Raw genomic sequence first — 21888 nt, 5'->3', positions numbered from 1 at the left:
TGTGCCATACTTCTGATGACCTTGGATGAAGTCAAGGTTAATTCATGCCACCTACTGTTTAATGGACATATGATGTCATGATGTAAACATTTATTTGCGGTACTCTATTGAAAAAAATTAAATAATAATAATACCATTTTCTTTCTTGAACTACTGGAACATTCACACTTTACTTTTTTTCCCTACTAAAACTGACTTTACTGATCGCTACTTCGAGGAAAATGTACTTACTAAGACCGTGCTACAGTGCATTCAGAAAGTATTCAGACCCCTTGACTTTGTAACACTTTGTTACGTTACAGCCTTATTCTAAAACGGATTAAATCATTCCCCCCCTCATCAATCTACACACGATACATCATAATGACAAAGCAAAAACAGGTTTTAAGAAAAGTGAAATATCACATTTATATATATTTTATATTTTACCTCTTGGGGATGTTATTCGAAAACATAATGTTAACTTTCACTGCTATGCGGATGACACACAGCTGTACATTTCAATTAAACATGGTGAAGCCCCAAAATTGCCCTTGCTAGAAGAATGTGTTTCAGACATAAGGAGGTGGATGGCTGCAAACTTTCTACTTTTAAACTCGGACAAAACAGAGATGCTTGTTCTAGGTCCCAAGAAACAAAGAGATCTTCTGTTGAATCTGACAATTAATCTTAATGGTTGTACAGTCGTCTCAAATAAAACTGTGAAGGACCTCGGCGTTACTCTGGACCCTGATCTCTCTTTTGAAGAACATATCAAGACCATTTCAAGGACAGCTTTTTTCCATCTACGTAACATTGCAAAAATCAGGAACTTTCTGTCCAAAAATTATGCAGAAAAATTAATCCATGCTTTTGTCACTTCCAGGTTAGACTACTGCAATGCTCTACTTTCCGGCTACCCGGATAAAGCACTAAACGCAAACTCGGTCTCAACCTTTAAGTCTCTACTGAAGACTCATCTCTTCAGTGGGTCATATGATTGAGTGTAGTCTGGCCCAGGAGTGGGAGGGTGAACGGAAAGGCTCTGGAGCAACGAACCACCCTTGCTGTCTCTGCCTGGCCGGTTCCCCTCTTTCCACTGGGATTCTCTGCCTCTAACCCTATTACAGGGGCTGAGTCACTGGCTTTACTGGGGCTCTCTCATGCCGTCCCTGGAGGAGGTGCGTCACCTGAGTGGGTTGAGTCACTGATGTGGTCATCCTGTCTGGGTTGGCGCCCCCCCCCCCCCCCCTTAAGTTGTGCCGTGGCGGAGGTCTTTGTGGGCTATACTCAGCCTTGTCTCAGGATGGTAAGTTGGTGGTTGAAGATATCCCTCTAGTGGTGTGGGGGCTGTGCTTTGGCAAAGTGGGTGGGGTTATATCCTTCCTGTTTGGCCCTGTCCGGGGGTGTCCTCGGAGTGGGCCACAGTGTCTCCTGACCCCTCCTGTCTCAGCCTCCAGTATTTATGCTGCAGTAGTTTATGTGTCGGGGGGCTGGGGTCAGTTTGTTATATCTGGAGTACTTCTCCTGTCCTATTCGGTGTCCTGTGTGAATCTAAGTGTGCGTTCTCTAATTCTCTCCTTCTCTCTTTCTCTCTCTCGGAGGACCTGAGCCCTAGGACCATGCCCCAGGACTACCTGACATGATGACTCCTTGCTGTCCCCAGTCCACCTGGCTGTGCTGCTGCTCCAGTTTCAACTGTTCTGCCTTATTATTATTCGACCATGCTGATCATTTATGAACATTTGAACGTCTTGGCCATGTTCTGTTATAATCTCCACCCGGCACAGCCAGAAGAGGACTGGCCATCCCACATATGCTCTCTCTAATTCTCTCTTTCTTTCTCTCTCTCGGAGGACCTGAGCCCTAGGACCATGCCCCAGGAATACCTGACATGATGACTCCTTGCTGTCCCCAGTCCACCTGACTGTGCTGCTGCTCCAGTTTCAACTATTCTGCCTTATTATTATTCGACCATGCTGGTCATTTATGAACATTTGAACATCTTGACCATGTTTTGTTATAATCTCCACCCGGCACAGCCAGAAGAGGACTGGCCACCCCACATAGCCTGGTTCCTCTCTAGGTTTCTTCCTAGGTTTTGGCCTTTCTAGGGAGTTTTTCCTAGCCACCGTGCTTCTTCACCTGCATTGCTTGCTGTTTGGGGTTTTAGGCTGGGTTTCTGTACAGCACTTTGAGATATCAGCTGATGTACGAAGGGCTATATAAAATAAATTTGATTTGATTTGATTTGAAATAAGTATTCAGATCCTTTACTCAGTACTTTGTTGAAGCACCTTTGGCAGTGATTACAGCCTTGAGTCTTATTTGGTATGACACTACAAACTTGGCACACCTGCATTTGTGGAGTTTCTCCTATTATTCTATCCAAATCCTCTCAAGCTCTGTCAAGTTGGATGGGGAGCGTCGCTGCACAACTATTTTTAGGTCTCTCCAGAGATGTCCAATGGGTTCAAGTCCGGGCTCTGGCTGGGCCACTCAAGAACATTTATAGACTTGTTCCGAAGCCACTCCTGTGTTGTCTTGGCTGTGTGCTTAGGGCCGTTGTCCTAATGGAAGGTAAACTTTCACCCCAGTCTGAGGTCCTGAGCACTCTGGAGTAGGTTGTCTTCAAGGACATCTGTACATTGCTCTGTTCATCTTTCCTTTGATCCTGACTAGTCTCCCAGTCTCTGCCGCTGAAAAACATTCCCACATCATGATGCTGGCACCACCATGCTTCACTGTAGGGATGGTGCCAGGTGTCCTCCAGACTTAATGCTTGGCATTCAGGCCAAAGAGTTCAGTCTTGGTTTCATCAGACCAGAGAATCTTGTTTCTCATGGTCAGAGAGTCTATTGGTGACTTTCTGCAAATTCCAAGCGGGCTGTCATGTGCCTTTTACTGAGGAGTGCCTTCCGTCTGGCCACTCTACCACAAAGGCCTGATTGGTGGAGTGCTGCAGAGATGGTTGTCCTTTTCCACAGAGGAACTCTGGAGCTCTGTGAGAGTGACCATCATGTTTTTGGTCACCTCCCTGCTCAGTTTGGCCCGGGTGGCCAACTCTGGGAAGAGTCTTGGTGGTTCCAAACTTCTTCCATTTAAGAATGATGAAGGCCACTGTGTTCTTGGGGACCTTCAATGCTGCAGAAGTTTTTTGGTACCCTTCACTAGATCTGTGTCTCCACACAATCCTGTCTCTGAGCTCTACGGACAATTCCTTCTACCTCATGGCTTGTTTTTTTTCTCTGACATGCACTTTAAACTGTGGGACCTTGAATAGACAGGTGTGTGCCTTTCCAAATCATGTCCAATCAATTGAATTTACCACAAGTGGACTCCAATCAAGTTGTAGAAACATCTCAAAGATGATCAATGGAAACAGGATTCACCTGAGCTCTATGTAGAGTCTCATAACAAAGGGTCTGAATACCTACCTAAATATTGTAATTTTTTATAAATTTGCAAAAATTTATAGGAACCTGTTTTGTGTGAAGATTGATGAGGATTTTTTTATTCAATCCATTTTTGAATAACGCTGTAACGTAACAAAATGTGGAAAAAGGGAAGGGGTCTGAATACTTTCCTAATGCACTGTACGTGGTTGTCCCACCTAGCTATCTTAAGATGAATGCACTAACTGTATGTCGCTCTGGATAAGAGAGTGTCTGCTAAATTAAATGTTCTTGGTCTTTTTAAAGGGTAGATCAGCTTTAATATTGCAGATAGATATATAGAAGCCACAATCTAATTGTCTGCATCACATATTTTTATGTAAATATACACAACCGGTCAAAAGATCAGGGTCACTTAGAAATGTCCTTGTTTTTGAAAGAAAAGCACATTTTTTGTCCATTAAAATAACATCAAATTGATCAGAAATACAGTGTAGACATTCATAATGTTGTATATGACTATTGTAGCTGGAAATTGCAGATGTTTTAAATGGAATAGCTACATAGGCGTACAGAGGCCCATTATCAGCAACCATCACTCCTGTGTTCCAATGGCACATTGCGCAACATTAGCTAATCCAAGTTTATCACTATAAAAGGCTAATTGATCATTAGAAAGTCCTTTTGAAATTATGTTAGCACAGCTGAAAACTTTGCTCTGACTAAAGAAGCAATAAAACTGGCATTCTTTAGACTAGTTGAGTATCTAGAGCGTCAACATTTGTGTGTTAGATTACAGGCTCAAAATGGCCAGAAACAAAGAACTTTCTTCTGAAACTAGACAGCCTATTCTTGTTCTGAGAAATGAAGGCTATTCCATGCGAGAAATTGCCAAGAAACTGAAAATCTCGTACGACGCTGTGTACTACTTCCTTCACAGAACAGCTCTAAGCAGAATAGAAAGAGGAGTGGTTGGCCCCGGTGCACAACTGAGCAAGAGGACAAGTACATTAGAGTGTCTGACAGTCCTCAACTGTCAGCTTCATTAAATAGTACACGCAAAACACCAGTCTCAACGTCAACAGTGAAGAGGCGACTCTGGGATGCTGGCCTTCTAGGCAGAGTTGCAAAGAAAAATCCATATCTCATACTGGCCAATATAAAATAAAAGATTAAGATGGCAAAGGTACACAGACACTGGACAGAGGAACACTGCCTTCTTCATGCATTTGAGTCCATCAGTTGTGTTGTGACAATGTAGCGGTGGTACACCGCTTTGGTAAAAGATTAAATCCATATTATGGCAAGAACAGCTCAAATAAGCAAACATGAATGACAGTCCATTACTTTAAGACATGAAGGTCAGTCAATCCGGAACATTTCAAGAACTTTGAAAGTTTCTTCAAGTGCAGTCGCAACAACCATCAAGCGCTTTGATGAAACTGGCTATCACGAGGACCGCCACAGGAAAGGAAGACCCAGAGTTACCTCTGATGCAGAGGATAGGTTCATTAGAGTTACCAGCCTCAGAAATTGCAGCCCAAATAAATGCTTCAGGGTTCAAGTAACATACACATCTCAACATCAACTGTTCAGAGGAGACTGAGTGAATCAGGCCTTCATGGTCAAATTGCTGCAAAGAAACCACTACTAAAGAACACCAATAATAATAAGAGACTTGCTTGCTTGTCGGAATTAGACTGGTGGAAATCTGTCCTTTGGTCTGATGAGTCCAAATTTGAGATTTTTGTGACAACTGCCGTGTCTTTGTGAGATGCAGAGTAGGTGAAGGGATGATCTCCACATGTGTGGTTACCACCGTGAAGCATGGAGGTGGTGTGATGATGTGGGGGGTGCTACGCTGGTGACACTGTCAGGGATTTATTTAGAATTCAAAGAACACTTAACCAACATGGCTACCACAGCATTCTTCAGCAATACGCCATTCTATCTGGTTTATGCTTAGTGGGACTTTCATTTGTTTTTCAGCAGGACAATGACCCAACTCACCTCCAGGCTGTGTAAGTGCTATTTAACCGAGAAGGAGAGTGATGGAGAGCTACATCAGATGACCTGGCCTCCACAATCTCCTGACCTCAACCCAATTGAGATGGTTTGGGATGAGTTGGAAGGAAAAGCAGCCAACAAGTGCTCAGCATATGTGGAAACTCCTTCAAGACTTTTGGAAAAGCATTCCAGGTGAAACTGGTTGAGAGAATGCCAAGAGTGTGCAAACCTGTAACCTGCAAAGGGTGGCTACTTTGAAGAATCTAAAATATATTTGGATTTGTTTAACACTTTTTTGGTTACTACATGATTCCATATGTGTTATTTCATAGTTTTGATGTCTACACTATTAGTGAAAATAAAGAAAAAACATTGAATGGTGTTCAAACTTGACTGAAACAGTTTATTCTTTAAATACAAAAAATACTTTATTTCCACAAAGCAAACACTAAAACAAAGAAAATGTAAATACCGTAGGGGCAGTTCGATATTAACTGGGGCGGTCCAAAATAGTATTTGGCTGTTTGGCTGTATTTTAAATCCTGACACTGAGATGCGCTGTTTGTTGCGGATCCTCATTCTCCCAAGTCGTCCTATAATAATGTGGCCACATACAGTAGGCTTCCAGCAGGCCCAGTTATTCAGGAAAGCTTGACAACTCTGCTGTGCCGCACCTAGAGCTTAACGCTTCAATAACCTATAGCCTAAATATAGTTAATTTCACTTTTAAAATGCATTACCTTTTATGTGTGGCATCAACACAACCAGTTACAATGTTTTAATGATTAGGCTACTTCAAAAGTCTCCTGTAGGCTACATAATTCCGGCATTCAAACTGTGCAAATTGTGGCGTTGCATATATTTGTTGCATTTAATTTGTATAATTATATATATAGTATCAAAATATTAAATATTACATTTCCACCTGGATGATCAGTGTCTGCAGCCGGCTCTGATCGTAGTGTAGTTCTAATGAAAGGCAGGGAGAGTTAGCTCGTCAGTGGTGGTCAGCAAATCCTCAACCTTCTGGCCCGTAGCCTTGCGTGGCATTGACTGTACCACAAAACCATGCTGAAGTGGCAAAGTCGATATCTACGTTAAACAACACAGGCTCACTACAGTTATTTGTGGTCGTAAAACATCATTTCTTGTTAATTCTATAAGGGGGAGGGTGCGCATTTTGTTTTTACAGTACATTTTGAACTGTCCCCTAGGTGTACAAATGTTTCAACCTTCAACACAGGACGAACAGAAACACAATGTCTGTAACAGCAATAATAAAAGTTAGATAACTGCATAAATCAAACTGACAGTTTAAATTAATTCTACATATGGATCTTTCAGCGGCTGGCAGAGACTGCAGAAACAAGGCCTTTAAGCACAATTTGGGGCATCATTGTCCCTGTCTGGCCCACTGACCAGAACACTCCACCGCTGACTGAAGTCATCACTTCTAGGATACAGGAGGAAGTCATAGATAAGGGCTGCTGCTACACCTCCACACATCGGCCCCAGCCAGTACACCTGGAGTACAGGAGCAGAAATGGTGCCAACAATTCAGTATCTGTGCTTAACCAAGAGCTGCTGTGGAACAGGTCTATTTTTTTGAGATCAACCTGGATAACTAAAAGTTAGATAATAATACAAAAGTGATAGAGGTGCAGTTGATAGACAAGAAGCTATCATTAATATGATATGATAGTTTTGACGACAACACAAACATTAGGGTGAAAAAGGTGAAAGATTACCCAATGGTCACCAAAGTATTCGGAGATTACAGCTGGCCCAAATGAGCGAGCAGGATTAATGCCACATCCAGTGAAACTGATCTGAGGATAGAAACGATTAACCATAGCATTTATGGCATGTTTATGTTATACTGTACCGCTATATTGCACTTACACTGGAGATTATGGATTTTCCTGAAGTTTGTTTATAGCAAGACTATAATCTACTGTAGATCTACAGTGTAAAGCTGAAAACATTTTTATCAGCACACGTTTGGGTAGCATTATTCACTTACTGCTGCAAGATGTCCCAGGCCAACAGAGAGCCCGATGGCTAGAGGGGCAGAACCGGTGACATCCCCACGCCTTTTATCAGTCACTGCTATGACACATAGGACCAGCTGGAAGGTGGTCAGGAGCTCGATGACAAACCCTTGTCCTACACTTATTTCATTCAGCTGGAGAAGACCGGAGAGGATATGATGAGCTTGTGAAACATTAGGTGGCATCTGAGATGAGATCTGAGATGCATGACGGCTCAAGCGTTGATTAAGTCAGTCTGATTTAAAGTAGATGAGTTTAAGCTTACTTTAGATTACAATTTTCACAAAAGTCTTCAACATGTCGGAATCAATTCCATTTAAAATGAATTCATTCCAATGTATATTTTCAGCATTTTAATACTTAGTGGCAATCTGCAATTGGTACATACATTTTACATACATTTTTTGACTTTTAAATTAATGATACAGTATATATCCATTGATTCTTGAAGAATATAACTTATTCCATCAGAACCCCAAATAATTTTATTTAGCTCCTTTTTTTTACCATGTAATTGTAAACAAACAATGTATAGCCTCAAAACATGGTTAAAACTTAAATTGTGTTAACATGGATGGTCAGTCCTTGCATCTATAGCGCTGTCTATAAATTCGAAAGTGATAAAAAATATCCAGACCCAGCACTCAGCTTTCTCCTAAAACAGTGGTGTGTGACTTCCTTGTTTTTTGTTTGAAATCTCCCCATATTAGCCAATAATCTGAAAACAGTCAAAAGTGATATTCACTCACGTGATTAACTCCCAGTGCATCAATGTTTGTCGGCTTGACTCCATACACTATGGCACTAGCTACTACAGCTCCCAGCATCTGAGCCAGGATGTAGAACACTGCCTTGAACACACTGATCTGGCCGCTGACCAGCAGACCTAGGGTGATGGCTGGGTTCAGGTGGGCTCCACTGATGTGGCCCAAACTCTGGGCCAGCGTGGCGATGGCCAGACCAAAGGCTAACGCTACTTTAACCTCCTGGTCAGGCATGGAGTTATTTTTATTCCCGATAGCAGAAGATATACCGATGAATATGAAGAGGATCATACCAATCAGCTCTGCTAGAACAGCCCGCCAAAACGCCCAATTTCTGAGTTCTCCCATCACTGTGGTGTTGGGTGGCGTTTGTGTTGTGTCTTCAGTGTTACTAACAATGCAAGCCAAGCAGCATTTATACTGTAGTGTTACTGTAGATCCCTAGTGAAAGTAGGAGGAGACTGACATTCAAAGTAGCAGGAAATACCGCTAACAAGAGACTTCAGGTTTTCACCCCTTTTTCTCAGTCACCCCATAAAATATGTATCAGTTCTAAACAGAAATTGTTGCACTGAAAAGTGACTGAGAAACATTACTATACAGGAACTCTTAAAACACATTCTTTGCAATTCAAATGATTTACATTTGTCAAATATCTATGTTAAATTTAGAATGAAAAAGGTTGTTAAAGTTGAAAACAGGACATTTAAATCGATTTCCATGCTTTATTTCTGACAAGAAGTCAAACATGCTGCAGGGTGTATAAGTCATCACAGACAAATACAAAATGGTATCTTATACGTCTAGTATTTTTTTTAAATGTAATGTCTGAAAACATTTTTCTACGGTGTGCCCTACTGATCATGACCCAGGTGTCTTACAGCTGGCGTTGAGACTAGTGAGGTAAATTATCCAATTAATGTGTTATACCACTGCACTACAAGTCATGAATCGTTTCCAGGGTAGATTAAAACAATATAATGGCTTTGATTTACTCCAAGACCTACTGAGGGCCTGATCGCCAAGGGCGCAGGACATCAGAACCTCCGACATCACTCCACCTATCAGTGGTTGCTATGACACACAAGCTGGAGGGTGAGAATAAATTCTATGCCAAATCCTTGATTCCATTCAACTACAAGAGAAGAGAACAGGAAAGCATTTGGTTAATCTCGCCCCGCATAACTGTCTGAAAATACAATAGAATTACGATCATTCAGAGGATGTATTTAAGCAGAGGGAGTTGAAAGATAAGGCGGCTCTGCTTCTTTCAGCTCCAACAATCGCTGCCAGGAAGGGAGAGCTTATGTTAAAGGCTGAAATCAGAAGAAAACACATTAACTCAATGCATAGAGCTGTTTGAGGAAAGTGCCGCTCTTGATTCAATAGATGTCTAACACATTTCGAGGACATTATAAATCTAAATCTTGTATTGCAACTTCTGTACAGTGACCTGAGCTGGAGCGGCATATGCTACAAAGGACACCATTAACTTTGAAATTCTGTTTGCATTTAAATCCCAAGTTAACTTGTGTATAATGTAAATTATTTTTGGATCAACTCATGGTAGGCTACTGACGACACAGAACTGGCAGCTGACAAGCTGGGTTCAGGTTAGTTTAAGATTGTACACCAGATAATGTGATATATCCATTTTTGGTGTCTATTACTGGGAGTTTCTCCTTGAGAAAACCTACTGGATAAATACTAAAAGAGCAAATGTTCCATAGACCGTAGGTAGGTAGGCGTTGGTTTGTTGGACGAGTATCTGAACAGAGATTTCAGCACTTCTGCTCTTTTCTATAATCTGTAGATAACACAACATATGTACTGTGCCTTGCGAAAGTATTCGCCCCCCTTGAACTTTGCGACCTTTTGCCACATTTCAGGCTTCAAACATAAAGATATAAAACTGTATTTTTTTGTGAAGAATCAACAACAAGTGGGACACAATCATGAAGTGGAACAACATTTATTGGATATTTCAAACGTTTTTAACAAATCAAAAACTGAAAAATTGGGCGTGCAAAATTATTCAGCCCCCTTAAGTTAATACTTTGTAGCGCCACCTTTTGCTGCGATTACAGCTGTAAGTCGCTTGGGGTATGTTTCTATCAGTTTTGCACATCGAGAGACTGACATTTTTTCCCATTCCTCCTTGCAAAACAGCTCGAGCTCAGTGAGGTTGGATGGAGAGCATTTGTGAACAGCAGTTTTCAGTTCTTTCCACAGATTCTCGATTGGATTCAGGTCTGGACTTTGACTTGGCCATTCTAACACCTGGATATGTTTATTTTTGAACCATTCCATTGTAGATTTTGCTTTATGTTTTGGATCATTGTCTTGTTGGAAGACAAATCTCCGTCCCAGTCTCAGGTCTTTTGCAGACTCCATCAGGTTTTCTTCCAGAATGGTCCTGTATTTGGCTCCATCCATCTTCCCATCAATTTTAACCATCTTCCCTGTCCCTGCTGAAGAAAAGCAGGCCCAAACCATGATGCTGCCACCACCATGTTTGACAGTGGGGATGGTGTGTTCAGCTGTGTTGCTTTTACGCCAAACATAACGTTTTGCATTGTTGCCAAAAAGTTCAATTTTGGTTTCATCTGACCAGAGCACCTTCTTCCACATGTTTGGTGTGTCTCCCAGGTGGCTTGTGGAAAACTTTAAACGACACTTTTTATTGATATCTTTAAGAAATGGCTTTCTTCTTGCCACTCTTCCATAAAGGCCAGATTTGTGCAATATACGACTGATTGTTGTCTTATGGACAGAGTCTCCCACCTCAGCTGTAGATCTCTGCAGTTCATCCAGAGTGATCATGGGCCTCTTGGCTGCATCTCTGATCAGTCTTCTCCTTGTATGAGCTGAAAGTTTAGAGGGACGGCCAGGTCTTGGTAGATTTGCAGTGGTCTGATACTCCTTCCATTTCAATATTATCGCTTGCACAGTGCTCCTTGGGATGTTTAAAGCTTGGGAAATCTTTTTGTATCCAAATCCGGCTTTAAAATTCTTCACAACAGTATCTCGGACCTGCCTGGTGTGTTCCTTGTTCTTCATGATGCTCTCTGCGCTTTTAACGGACCTCTGAGACTATCACAGTGCAGGTGCATTTATACGGAGACTTGATTACACACAGGTGGATTGTATTTATCATCATTAGTCATTTAGGTCAACATTGGATCATTCAGAGATCCTCACTGAACTTCTGGAGAGAGTTTGCTGCACTGAAAGTAAAGGGGCTGAATAATTTTGCACGCCCAATTTTTCAGTTTTTGATTTGTTAAAAAAGTTTGAAATATCCAATAAATGTCGTTCCACTTCATGATTGTGTCCCACTTGTTGTTGATTCTTCACAAAAAAATACAGTTTTATATCTTTATGTTTGAAGCCTGAAATGTGGCAAAAGGTCGCAAAGTTCAAGGGGGCCGAATACTTTCGCAAGGCACTGTATATACTTATTGGTGGCACAAATTGGGATATGGGGGAGGGGAATGGGCAGGGTATATGCAAATAAAATACTGTAGCTTTTACTGTGTTGTTTTTGCAGACATTTCTGTAGTATTTACTACAGTGTTTTTTTGTGTCTGTGGATAATACTGCAGTATTCTATAGTAAAACTATAGTCTTTATGTGGGAGCTGCCACCATGGTTTTGCTAGTTCAATTTAAAACAAGTATAAACTTGGCATAGGCGCTAGGTCAATGGTATTATGGAGCACAAATGAAGCTGTTATGCCAAGTTTGTATCATACACCCTCACACGGTTTAGTCTCGCAACTAGCACCTTACCCAAAAGTTAATTTTGAGTAATTAGTTTGGCTTGAATCAGGTATGCTTTTTCAACTGTCTGGTTTGATTGAATCAGCTGAGAGCCATGTCACAATAGGGGATATATTCAATCTGTAAAGCTGAAGTGTTACAGATTCCGCAATAGTAATGTAAAGGCAATTTGCGATTGAGCCAACGTATACAGCGTTTACCGTGAATGCAGTCTCCGCTAAAGCAGGAACATTGCCTTTAAATTTCAATCACGCTGTAAAACTGAACTTCCGCGATGCGGATTGAATAGAGCCCTAAGTAGGCCTGTTAGAATGAATATTTATTTTCTCCATTTGAAGTAATCACTGATTAGACATGACATGTTTGGGCAAGTGAATACAACGGCTCCAGCACATTGCTTTCACCTGTCCAGTCATTTCTAATGACTGAAATTAGGAATGAAGGATGTACTTTATTTTTACCTCTTTTTCTCCCTAATTGGTAGTTAGTCTTCTCCCATCTCTACAACTCCCATACGGACTCAGAAGAGGCGAAGGTCGAGGGCCATGCATTCACCTAAACACGGTCCTGCCAAGTCGCACTGCCTGCTTAACCTGGAAGCTAGCACACCGATGTGTCGGAGGAAACACTGTACAACTGGCGACCGAAGTAAGCGTGCATGTGCCCGGCCCGCCACAGGAGTAGCTAGAGTGCGATGGGACAAGGACTTCCCGGCCAGTCAAACACTCCCCTAACCCGGACGACACTGGGCCAAATGTGCGCTGCCTTATGGATCTCCCGGTTGCGGCCGATTCAAACCCTGGTCTGTAGTGACACCTCTAGCACTGCAATGCAGTGCCTTAGACCGCTGCGCCACTCGGAAGGCAGGATGCACTTTTAAAGGATTTGAACAGGGCCATTGCATTGACTACAGACATCACATTTCCCCCCCCTCTTTTCTTTCGTTTTCCTTCTGAAACATTCCTCTATTGTTGCAGATAGAAAAGTGTTGCATGGAAAGGACATGCTTATCCATGGAGGGTTGTGTCCATTCATTCTATACAATTACATTCTAGCTGCAAGGGTCTGAATGTTCAACCCAAATTAATAGGCCCCTTCTATTGAGGAGCAAGCCAATTGAAATGGGAATGCAGGTCAATTGATGTATCTGCTGTGCCTATGAAATACATTTATCATGATCAGGGCAATCAATCTATTTTGTTACATTTTGATAAATGTTCAATTAAAGATAATTACATGCATAGAAAATGGTTTCTGTTAATACACCATGTTGTGGTGATTAATTTGCATGAATTCCCATAATCTAAGATCAACTATATTCTCTCTCTAGCCACCAACACATTTGTGCTTTGGTCACTATGGGACTCAGATATTACGAATGGGGAACTCTGTAGCCTACAACAAATCAGATGGTTTTTGTTCACTCTGAATTATTCACTCTATTTTGAGTAAGTCAAACTGATTGATGTGAATCTGTGTAGGGAAATGTGGTTGTTGAATCATGACAATAACAACTAACCTAATCCTTCACTTCATACAACAGACATATCAGAAAGGTTGGTCAGAATGAGAAACCAGTCATGCCCACACCTCTGATTTACGGTTCATCCTACCCAAAGAAGAAAACTGGAACAAAAAACTTTACTTTTTGTTTCTAATCGTGTTTTGAATCACATATTGCCTCTAATACTCCCTGCTTTTTCTTTTTGTAACCACATAAAATGCAGATAAGACTGGGGTGTGTTAAAAGTTACTCATATTTTTTCTGTAAACTTACTGGCTCAAGCACACAGTGGAAAAAAACCTGGCCTGTTAACAGCAATTCTAGATAAGGAAATGTCAGCTCAGGGATTTGAACTTGCAACCATTTCAGTTACAAGTCCACCACTCTAACCACTAGGCTACCCTCTCCCCACCTTCTGAGATAAACTGAAATAGATTGTGTTAGCCACATTTTTAATTAACTTTGTAAGTCAGTTAAGAACAAATTCTTATTTACAATGACAGCCTCTACCCCAGCGAAACGCTAACCTGGATGACACTGGGCTAATTGTGCGCCGCCCTACGGGATGCCCAAACATGGCTGGTTGTGATACAGCCTGGAATCAAACCAGGGTCTGTAGTGACACCTCTAGCACTGAGATGGAATGCCTTAGACCGCTGCGCCACTCGGGAGCCCCCAAAGTGTTTGGCTTTGAAGTCCAAAAATTAAGTCCAAAAATTAAAAGGGTACTGTTTGGATGTGGAGACTGGATATTGCCAAAGTAAACATCTGTTAACATCTGGTGTTTTATTTACGTACAAAAGTGAAATACAATTCAAGAGTGCACACAGAAATACATATACATCAAGAAATAAAAAGTTATTCCATAAACAGGTACATAGAAAATATACAAAAACAAATAGCTCTATATAGAATACTGATATGGGAAATATTTGAACAAAGAGCAAGATGTTCCAACAACTCTTGTTAAAGACGTTTAGAAATTGAAGTGAATACTCAACAGTAGAGGCTGCTGCGGAGGGGAGGTTGACTCATAATAATGGCCGGAAAAGAGAAAATGGTATGGTATCAAACACATGGAAACCATTCGTTTGATGTATTTGATACCATTCCACTCATTTCGGTCCAGCCATTACCACGAGCCTGTCCTCCCCAATTAAGGTGCCACCAACCTCCTGTGATAGTCAAGTGACAATTTGTCTACTAAATCGGCAGTTCAGTAGTGTGATTTTCAATGAAACAGGCCTAACACTTCACAACAAAATAAAAATACCCCTCTTATTTGAAATTCTTTATCATTATTTTGAAATAACAATTCAACTGCTGCCATTCTAAAGGAAATGTCAATGCTTTACAGGAGTAGGTAGACTGTAGGTAGACTGTACTGTAGGTAGACAATCTAAAGTCCTATACACTATATGGTGTTGCTATGACAACACTACTTTGTTGATGACATTTCCACAGCTGCAGACTCCTCACCATTAACATTATAGTCTCCCACCGGGCCACTAACAAGGACCTTCATACGTTCAGGGAAGTCCTCAGATTTGGGGTACAGGAGGAAGTCATAGACCAGAGCAGCTGCCACACCTCCAGTCATTGGCCCCACCCAGTACACCTGCCATGGTGCAAAGAAGTCAATCATTGAATCAATGGAAGAGCAGATTGAAGACAAATATTACAGGGTTAACTTTAACTTTGCTTTTTTACAATAAAACAATAGAGACGCTGTCACTCAGTAACCACTTTATTGAAAGTAGCTCAGCTTTGGTAATCATTTTAGAAGTTTATTGAATTTACTAGTCATGGAATTGATGTCACACTAAATGCAAGGAATCTGCAAACACGTGCCTGCAAACACACCATATCCACTTACCCAGTGATTTGTATAATCATTCATGATCAAAGCTGGTCCAAAGGATCGGGCCGGGTTGATACCACAGCCTGTGTAGCTGATCTGTTCACAACAACAAGATAAATATCTTAGGACAAAATGAGGGATGAGACAATCTGTTGTAAAATCAATATAAATAGTTTATGGTTATAGGATTAGGCCTAGGGTCTGAGGGGTAAATTCAACAGTTAACATTTGCACTGAGTAAAATGAAGCTTTAATTCAATGGTGATTTGTCACAATAACACATTCAAAATCCATGTTTTGTTAATTGGATGCATGTGTCAGAGGAGATACCTTGTTGACAAACTACTATAAGTAACTTACGGCTGCCAAGTGTCCCAGAGCGACAGAGAGCCCGATGGCCAGGGGGGCAGAGCCGGTGATATCACGCCGCCTTTTATCAGTTACTGCTATGACACACAGGACCAGCTGGAAGGTAGCCAGGAGCTCGATGCCAACGCCTTGGCTGGCACTGACACCATTTAGCTATGAGGGGGAAGGAGGGGGGCAGAGGGGGAAACAAACAAAAACAATTTGTCAGTGTGCATCAGCGTGATGGATGTTTTTCTCAACTACTATGTGCTATTCTAAATAGCTGGCAAAGCAAAGGCTTCCCTTGTGAAGTGCAGGGTGAGGAGAAAAAAATCGAATTTGAAATGTAATGTAAACTTTCAGCAGGCTGATAGTCTAACTATAATTTGTCAAAGTCTGAGCAAGTCTTAGTTTATTCATTCATTGAAATTGTAAATGATTGAAAGACGTTGATAATTGATCATATTCTTACAAACTTTCATTTAGAATTCCGTTAATGGCAATAGATGTGATGATCCTCTGTATCAACAGCTTAAAAGACAATATAACTTGGTGTCCATAGGAGGCATGTGAGGGTTTTTTATGGCATGGGAAAGTAACTACCATGCAGCTGTACATCCTATATTCACTAGAGAACAGCAGAAGCACCTATGCTTAATATGAGTTAGTGTGGTCATAAAAAAACATGACATTATTCTGTTAGTCAATAGTTTGCAGCCGGGGCATTCAAGCTCACTCTAATCAAACATGAATGACATCCCATTTGAGTCCCTTCAAAAATCATTGAGTCGAACTAAATTAAACTAAGTTCAATCAACTATTTTATCAATGCAGTGCATGCAGGTTCACATTCATTACTGTTTGCCAACAACTATGAGATGCAATATACATTTATCAAGAAATTGCACACAAAGTTCAAACACTTCCCATAAAATGGAATTGAAAGCCAACATTTCTAATTGAAAAGGACACACATTAACCATATATATTCAAATTTGCATTCTGAAACAAATTAGCCAAAATGAGCCACTCACAGCATTGACCCCCAGTGCAGTATTTGCCTCTGGCCGGGTTCCGTAGACAATAGCACTGGCCAGAGCAGAGCCCAGCATCTGAGCCACTATGTACATCATCCCCTTGAACACGCTGATCTGGCAGCTGGCCAGCATGCCCAGTGTCACAGCTGGGTTCAGGTGGGCTCCACTGATGTGGCCCAAACTCTGGGCCAGAGTGGCGATGGCCAGACCAAAGGTCAGAGAAACCTTCACCTCCTGGTCAGGAGCGGTGTTGTTTGAGTTCCCAATAGCAGCTGAGATGCTGAGAAATATGAACATGGTCATCCCAACAAGCTCGGCTAGTACAGCCCTCCAGAATGCCTTGCTCTTGAACTCTCTCATCTTGGCTGCAGCCTGGACGTATGGTGGTCTTATCTGAGATAATGTAGAGTGGTGTCAGTGGAACTCCCAAACAACATCAACAGGCTGCATTTATAAGGCTGCTGATAATGATGGGAGGCGGGTTCTAAAAAGTGAAAGGGAAGGGAGAAATCCAAACGGCTTTTTTTCTTCTTCGCCCCCCTTTCCCTCACTCTTTTACTGGTCTCCCTCTCCCTCTTTTCCTCCCTCCCATCCCTCTCGTTTCCCATACTCCCTGCACTTACTTCTTTTTTTCTCCCTCTGGACTTTCAGAAGTAGTGGTGTAGAACAGGCTGTAGTAGGACAGAGGGGAAGTTGTACTCGGAGGCACTTTGTTTCTCCATTCATAAAGACATCTACAGTAGCAGGACTTTATGACTACAGTATAAGGTGAGTGTCCACAAGGTTTGTTGCTTGGGATTTCTAACTATGGTGTTGTTGGAACATATTTCCAAGTCCCATCTTCAAATATTATAGTGTGCGCTTCTTCGATATGTTTACCTGTTAAGATGTCTCTATACCAGTGAATAGCATCAATAATTGAATTTCCACATTAACTCAGCAGTGACTGGGTCACAGCAAAGCCTCCAAAGAGGACAGAGTCTGTCCCTAACATGGCACTCTAAAGACATGCACGTGAGTTTGTTCCCATAGTGGGAAAAAAAGAGAGATTCAGGGAATACATACATTGGGAATCCATCTGGATAAATGCTATTCAACATGATTTGATAGAAATCTATGAGCAATAAAATCTATATATACACATACACACACACTGAACACGGGTTTTTCTTTAATTTCTACATCGTAGAATAGTGAAGACATCAGAACAATTAAATACCCCCCCCCCCCAAACAAATCAACATTTTATTTTAGATTCTTCAAAGTAGCCACCCGCTGCCTTGATGACAGCTTTGCACACTCTTGGCATTCTCTCAACCAGCTTCATGAGGTAGTCACCTGGAATGTATTTCAATTAACAGATGTGCCATGTTAAAAGTTTGCTGTGGAATTTCTTTCCTTCTTAATGGGCTTGAGCCAATCAATTGTGTTGTGACAAGGTAGGGGTGGTATACAGAATATATCCCTATTTGGTAAATATTATTATTATTAAATATCCATATTATTGCAATAACAACTCAAATAAGCAAAGAGAAATGACAGTCCATCATCACTTTAAGACATGAAGGTCAGTCAATCCTTATTCCCCAGAATACTGTTTTTTATTTGTTATTGGTTTATTATTTGTATTAAATGTGCAAACATTTGCTTTGTCATTATGGGGCATTGTGTGTAGATTGATGAGGACATGTTTTTACTTAATCCAATTTAGAATAAGGCTGTAACACAACAAAATGTGGAAAAAGTCAAGGGGTCTGAATACTTTCCGAATGCACTGTATGTGTGATGGGATGTATAAACATTATGGACAATATATGGATAGAATATATAGTATATCTGAAAAATATGTGGATAGAATAGTGTATGTACAGCAATAGTTGAATAGGATGGCCTTGACTAGAATACAGTTTATACATATGAAATGGGTAAAACTGTATGTAAACATTATTAAAGTGACCAGTGTTCCATGTCTACAGTGCCTTGCGAAAGTATTCGGCCCCCTTTTCTTCAGCAGGGACAGGGAAGATGGTTCATATTGATGGGAAGATGGATGGAGCCAAATACAGGACCATTCTGGAAGAAAACCTGATGGAGTCTGCAAAAGACCTGAGACTGGGACGGAGATTTGTCTTCCAACAAGACAATGATCCAAAACATAAAGCAAAATCTACAATGGAATGGTTCAAAAATAAACATATCCAGGTGTTAGAATGGCCAAGTCAAAGTCCAGACCTGAATCCAATCGAGAATCTGTGGAAAGAACTGAAAACTGCTGTTCACAAATGCTCTCCATCCAACCTCACTGAGCTCGAGCTGTTTTGCAAGGAGGAATGGGAAAAAATGTCAGTCTCTCGATGTGCAAAACTGATAGAGACACACCCCAAGCGACTTACAGCTGTAATCGCAGCAAAAGGTGGCGCTACAAAGTATTAACTTAAGGGGGCTGAATAATTTTGCACGCCCAATTTTTCAGTTTTTGATTTGTTAAAAAAGTTTGAAATATCCAATAAATGTCGTTCCACTTCATGATTGTGTCCCACTTGTTGTTGATTCTTCACAAAAAAATACAGTTTTATATCTTTATGTTTGAAGCCTGAATTGTGGCAAAAGGTCGCAAAGTTCAAGGGGGCCGAATACTTTCGCAAGGCACTGCATGTGCATAGGGCAGAAGCCTCTAAGGTGCAGAGATGAGTAACTGGGAGGTAGCCGGCTAGTGGCAGTGACTAAGTTCAGGCCATCTTTCCGTTTTCAGAGATAACTATGATGACACACCAAATGTCTGATGGATCTTTTTTTTCTTCTTCTAATGCATCTTAAAGGGAAAGTAATCCAAAATGTACTGAACGTAAATCAGATTCCATTTTTCTGAGTTTGGCTAATCCAAAAGTTCCGTTACTGATTACAATTTTGGACAGGTAACTACCGACTGGGTCCACCATGTCATTTCAACGTGAACATTTTGGTAATATTTGGTTGAAATGTTGATCAATTACATTTTTTATCTTTATTCACCCACTTAAAAAAAAACGAGAAGTTTGTTGAATTCACAATGTGTTATCACTGTGCTTTCAGTCATCTAAAAGCACAACCAAATTCCAATGGAAAAACAATGTCTAATTTTTGGTTTGTCATCTAAATATGTTATCACTGCGCTTTCAACCATTTAAAAGCACAACACATTTCAAATGGGAAACAACTTCAGATTTGTATTTATTTATACAACCACTTAATGTGTTATCACTGTGCGTCTTCTAATAGCACAACTAAATGACCTGAATTGCAGATGAGATTACATTAAAAGTACATAGTGCAAGTGATCAATGCTGTTCAAGATTCTGCACAGATTATTATAGCAATTGTGAAGATCTCCACAGACCTGTGACCTTGCATGCTATCTTGAACATGCACATTTTATATGATTACATAAGACATTTAGCAACAGTAACCCGTCTTACTCATTTGAAGGTTGAATAAATACTATTACATTAGTTTGTAAAATGGCCTTAACTTTAGGCTATTTACTGTATTACAAAAGTAACATTGAATTATTTTTAAAGGAGATAGCGTATCTAATGCTTAAATAGTTTAATCTGAGCCACTGGCTTAATCCTATTCTTTATTTCTGGTTGAGATGGAGACAGGAATCAAATTTACAGTATAATTTACTAATTTGTAGACAAACTAGAATTAAAGCCAGACTAAGTCAGTGGCACAGATTGAACGACCCAAGCAGAAGATACATCTCCTTCAAATTTTGATGTTGATATAGACATTCAATATCCAGTTTGTCTACAAATTAATGATTGAAATGTTGGATTCACATCTCCATCTAAACCAAAACTAATCTATTTAGATATTAACAGATCTCTGAAATAATCATTCTCAAGAGAGCATATTGGTAGTCATTGGCAAATTTCAAAGCAGGGCTTGATAAAAACTGGATGAGAGACAAAATGGATAGCTGTAGACAGAGCAACTCTCCAGTAGGAGGTGCTGCCCATCCTATCGTTTGTTTGTTTTTAATATCGAATATAACATTGACGATCTGACATGGTTTCAAAGGTACAAATCCAACGTAGACAAACCTTGTATAAAATAAAATCAACAAAAAAAGAAATGTCCCCTTTTCAGGACCCTGTCTTTCAAAGATAATTTGTAAACATCCAAATAACTTCACATATCTTAATTTTAAAGGGTTTAAACACTGTTTCCCATGTTTGTTCAATGAACCATAATGAACATGCACCTGTGGAACAGCTTACAGACGGTAGGCAATTAAGGCCACAGTTATGAAAACTTAGGCCACTAAAGAGGCCTTTCTACTGACTCTGAAAAACACCAAAAGAAAGATGCCCAGAGTCCCTGCTCATCTGTGTGAACATGCCTTAGGAATGCTGCAAGGAGGCATGAGGACTGCAGATGTGGCCAGGGCAATAAATTGTAATGTCTGTACTGTGAGACGCATAAGACAGCGCTACAGGGAGACAGGACAGACAGCTGATTGTCCTCGCAGTGGCAGACCACGTGTAACAACTGCATAGGATTGGTATATCCCAACATCACACCCGCGGCACAGGTACAGGATGGCAACAACAACTGCCCGAGTTACACCAGGAATGCACAATCCCTCCATCAGTGCTCAGACTGTCCGCAATAGGCTGAGAGGCGCTGGACTGAGGGCTTGTAGGCCTGTTGTTAGGCAGGTCCTCACCAGACAACACCGGCAACAACGTCGCCTATGGGCACTAACCGTCACTGGACCAGACAGGACTGGCAAAAAGTGCTCTTCACTGACGAGTCGCAGTTTTGTCTCACCAGGGGTGATGGTCGGATTCGCGTTTATCGTCGAAGGAATGAGCGTTGACACCGAGGCCTGTACTCCGGAGCGGTATCGATTTGGAGGTGGAGGGTCCATCATGGTCTGGGGCGGTGTGTCACAGCATCATCGGACTGAGCTTGTTGTCATTGCAGGCAATCTCAACGCTGTGCGTTACAGAGAAGACATCCTCCTCCCTCATGTGGTACCCTTCCTGCAGGCTCATCCTGACATGATCCTCCAGCATGACAATGCCACCAACCATACTGCTCGTCCTGTGCGTAATTTCTGCAAGGCAGGAATGTCAGTGTTCTGCCATGGCCAGCGAAGAGCCCGGATCTCAA

The 21888-nt window shown here is 41.2% G+C and overlaps 2 protein-coding genes, 1 long non-coding RNA gene and 1 other non-coding gene across 4 annotated transcripts; 1 reads left to right on the top strand and 3 right to left on the bottom strand.

Annotated features, from left to right (window-relative positions):
- Positions 1-5758: 5758 nt before the first annotated feature.
- LOC110530499 (aquaporin-1) lies at positions 5759-8591 on the bottom strand. The gene is made up of 4 exons (XM_021613639.3): positions 8182-8591; positions 7405-7566; positions 7130-7210; positions 5759-6905 (listed from the first exon to the last, which is right to left on the bottom strand). Exons 1-4 carry the CDS (start codon positions 8542-8544, stop codon positions 6756-6758), a joined length of 756 nt encoding a protein of 251 aa, XP_021469314.2. The 5' UTR covers positions 8545-8591; the 3' UTR covers positions 5759-6755.
- A 1274-nt stretch (positions 8592-9865) lies between these two features.
- LOC118965654 (U7 small nuclear RNA) lies at positions 9866-9921 on the bottom strand. Its single transcript, XR_005053035.1, has one exon. It is a non-coding gene; the product is annotated as a U7 small nuclear RNA (small nuclear RNA).
- A 4328-nt stretch (positions 9922-14249) lies between these two features.
- On the bottom strand, positions 14250-17349 carry LOC110530498 (aquaporin FA-CHIP). Its single transcript, XM_021613638.3, has 4 exons — positions 16726-17349; positions 15704-15865; positions 15359-15439; positions 14250-15100 (listed from the first exon to the last, which is right to left on the bottom strand). Exons 1-4 carry the CDS (start codon positions 17086-17088, stop codon positions 14921-14923), a joined length of 786 nt encoding a protein of 261 aa, XP_021469313.1. The 5' UTR covers positions 17089-17349; the 3' UTR covers positions 14250-14920.
- LOC149982110 (uncharacterized) lies at positions 17257-19254 on the top strand. The gene is made up of 2 exons (XR_016482596.1): positions 17257-17496; positions 18705-19254. It is a non-coding gene; the product is annotated as an uncharacterized LOC149982110 (long non-coding RNA).
- The last annotated feature ends 2634 nt before the right edge of the window (positions 19255-21888 follow it).

The sequence above is a fragment of the Oncorhynchus mykiss genome, chromosome 8, assembly GCF_057628025.1.
Source record: "Oncorhynchus mykiss isolate SJ-2025 chromosome 8, ASM5762802v1, whole genome shotgun sequence".
NCBI classification, from domain to species: domain Eukaryota; kingdom Metazoa; phylum Chordata; class Actinopteri; order Salmoniformes; family Salmonidae; genus Oncorhynchus; species Oncorhynchus mykiss.
The sequence above is the reverse complement of the archived record's forward strand: the minus strand, read 5'-3'. Positions and strand labels throughout refer to the sequence as shown.

Bases quoted from the DNA above. Each gene is read 5' to 3' on its own strand.
- LOC110530499 (XM_021613639.3), bottom strand. From the start codon at position 8,544: ATGGGAGAACTCAGAAATTGGGCGTTTTGGCGGGCTGTTCTAGCAGAG. The intron at 7,211-7,404 runs GTAAGTGAATAA...TTCTATCCTCAG, and splicing joins GCCTGGGACATCTTGCAGCA to ATCAGTTTCACTGGATGTGG. The intron at 6,906-7,129 runs GTAATCTTTCAC...CCTGTACTCCAG, and splicing joins AATACTTTGGTGACCATTGG to GTGTACTGGCTGGGGCCGAT.
- LOC110530498 (XM_021613638.3), bottom strand. From the start codon at position 17,088: ATGAGAGAGTTCAAGAGCAAGGCATTCTGGAGGGCTGTACTAGCCGAG. The intron at 15,866-16,725 runs GTGAGTGGCTCA...TCCCCCTCATAG, and splicing joins CTGCACTGGGGGTCAATGCT to CTAAATGGTGTCAGTGCCAG. The intron at 15,440-15,703 runs GTAAGTTACTTA...TGTTGTGAACAG, and splicing joins CTCTGGGACACTTGGCAGCC to ATCAGCTACACAGGCTGTGG.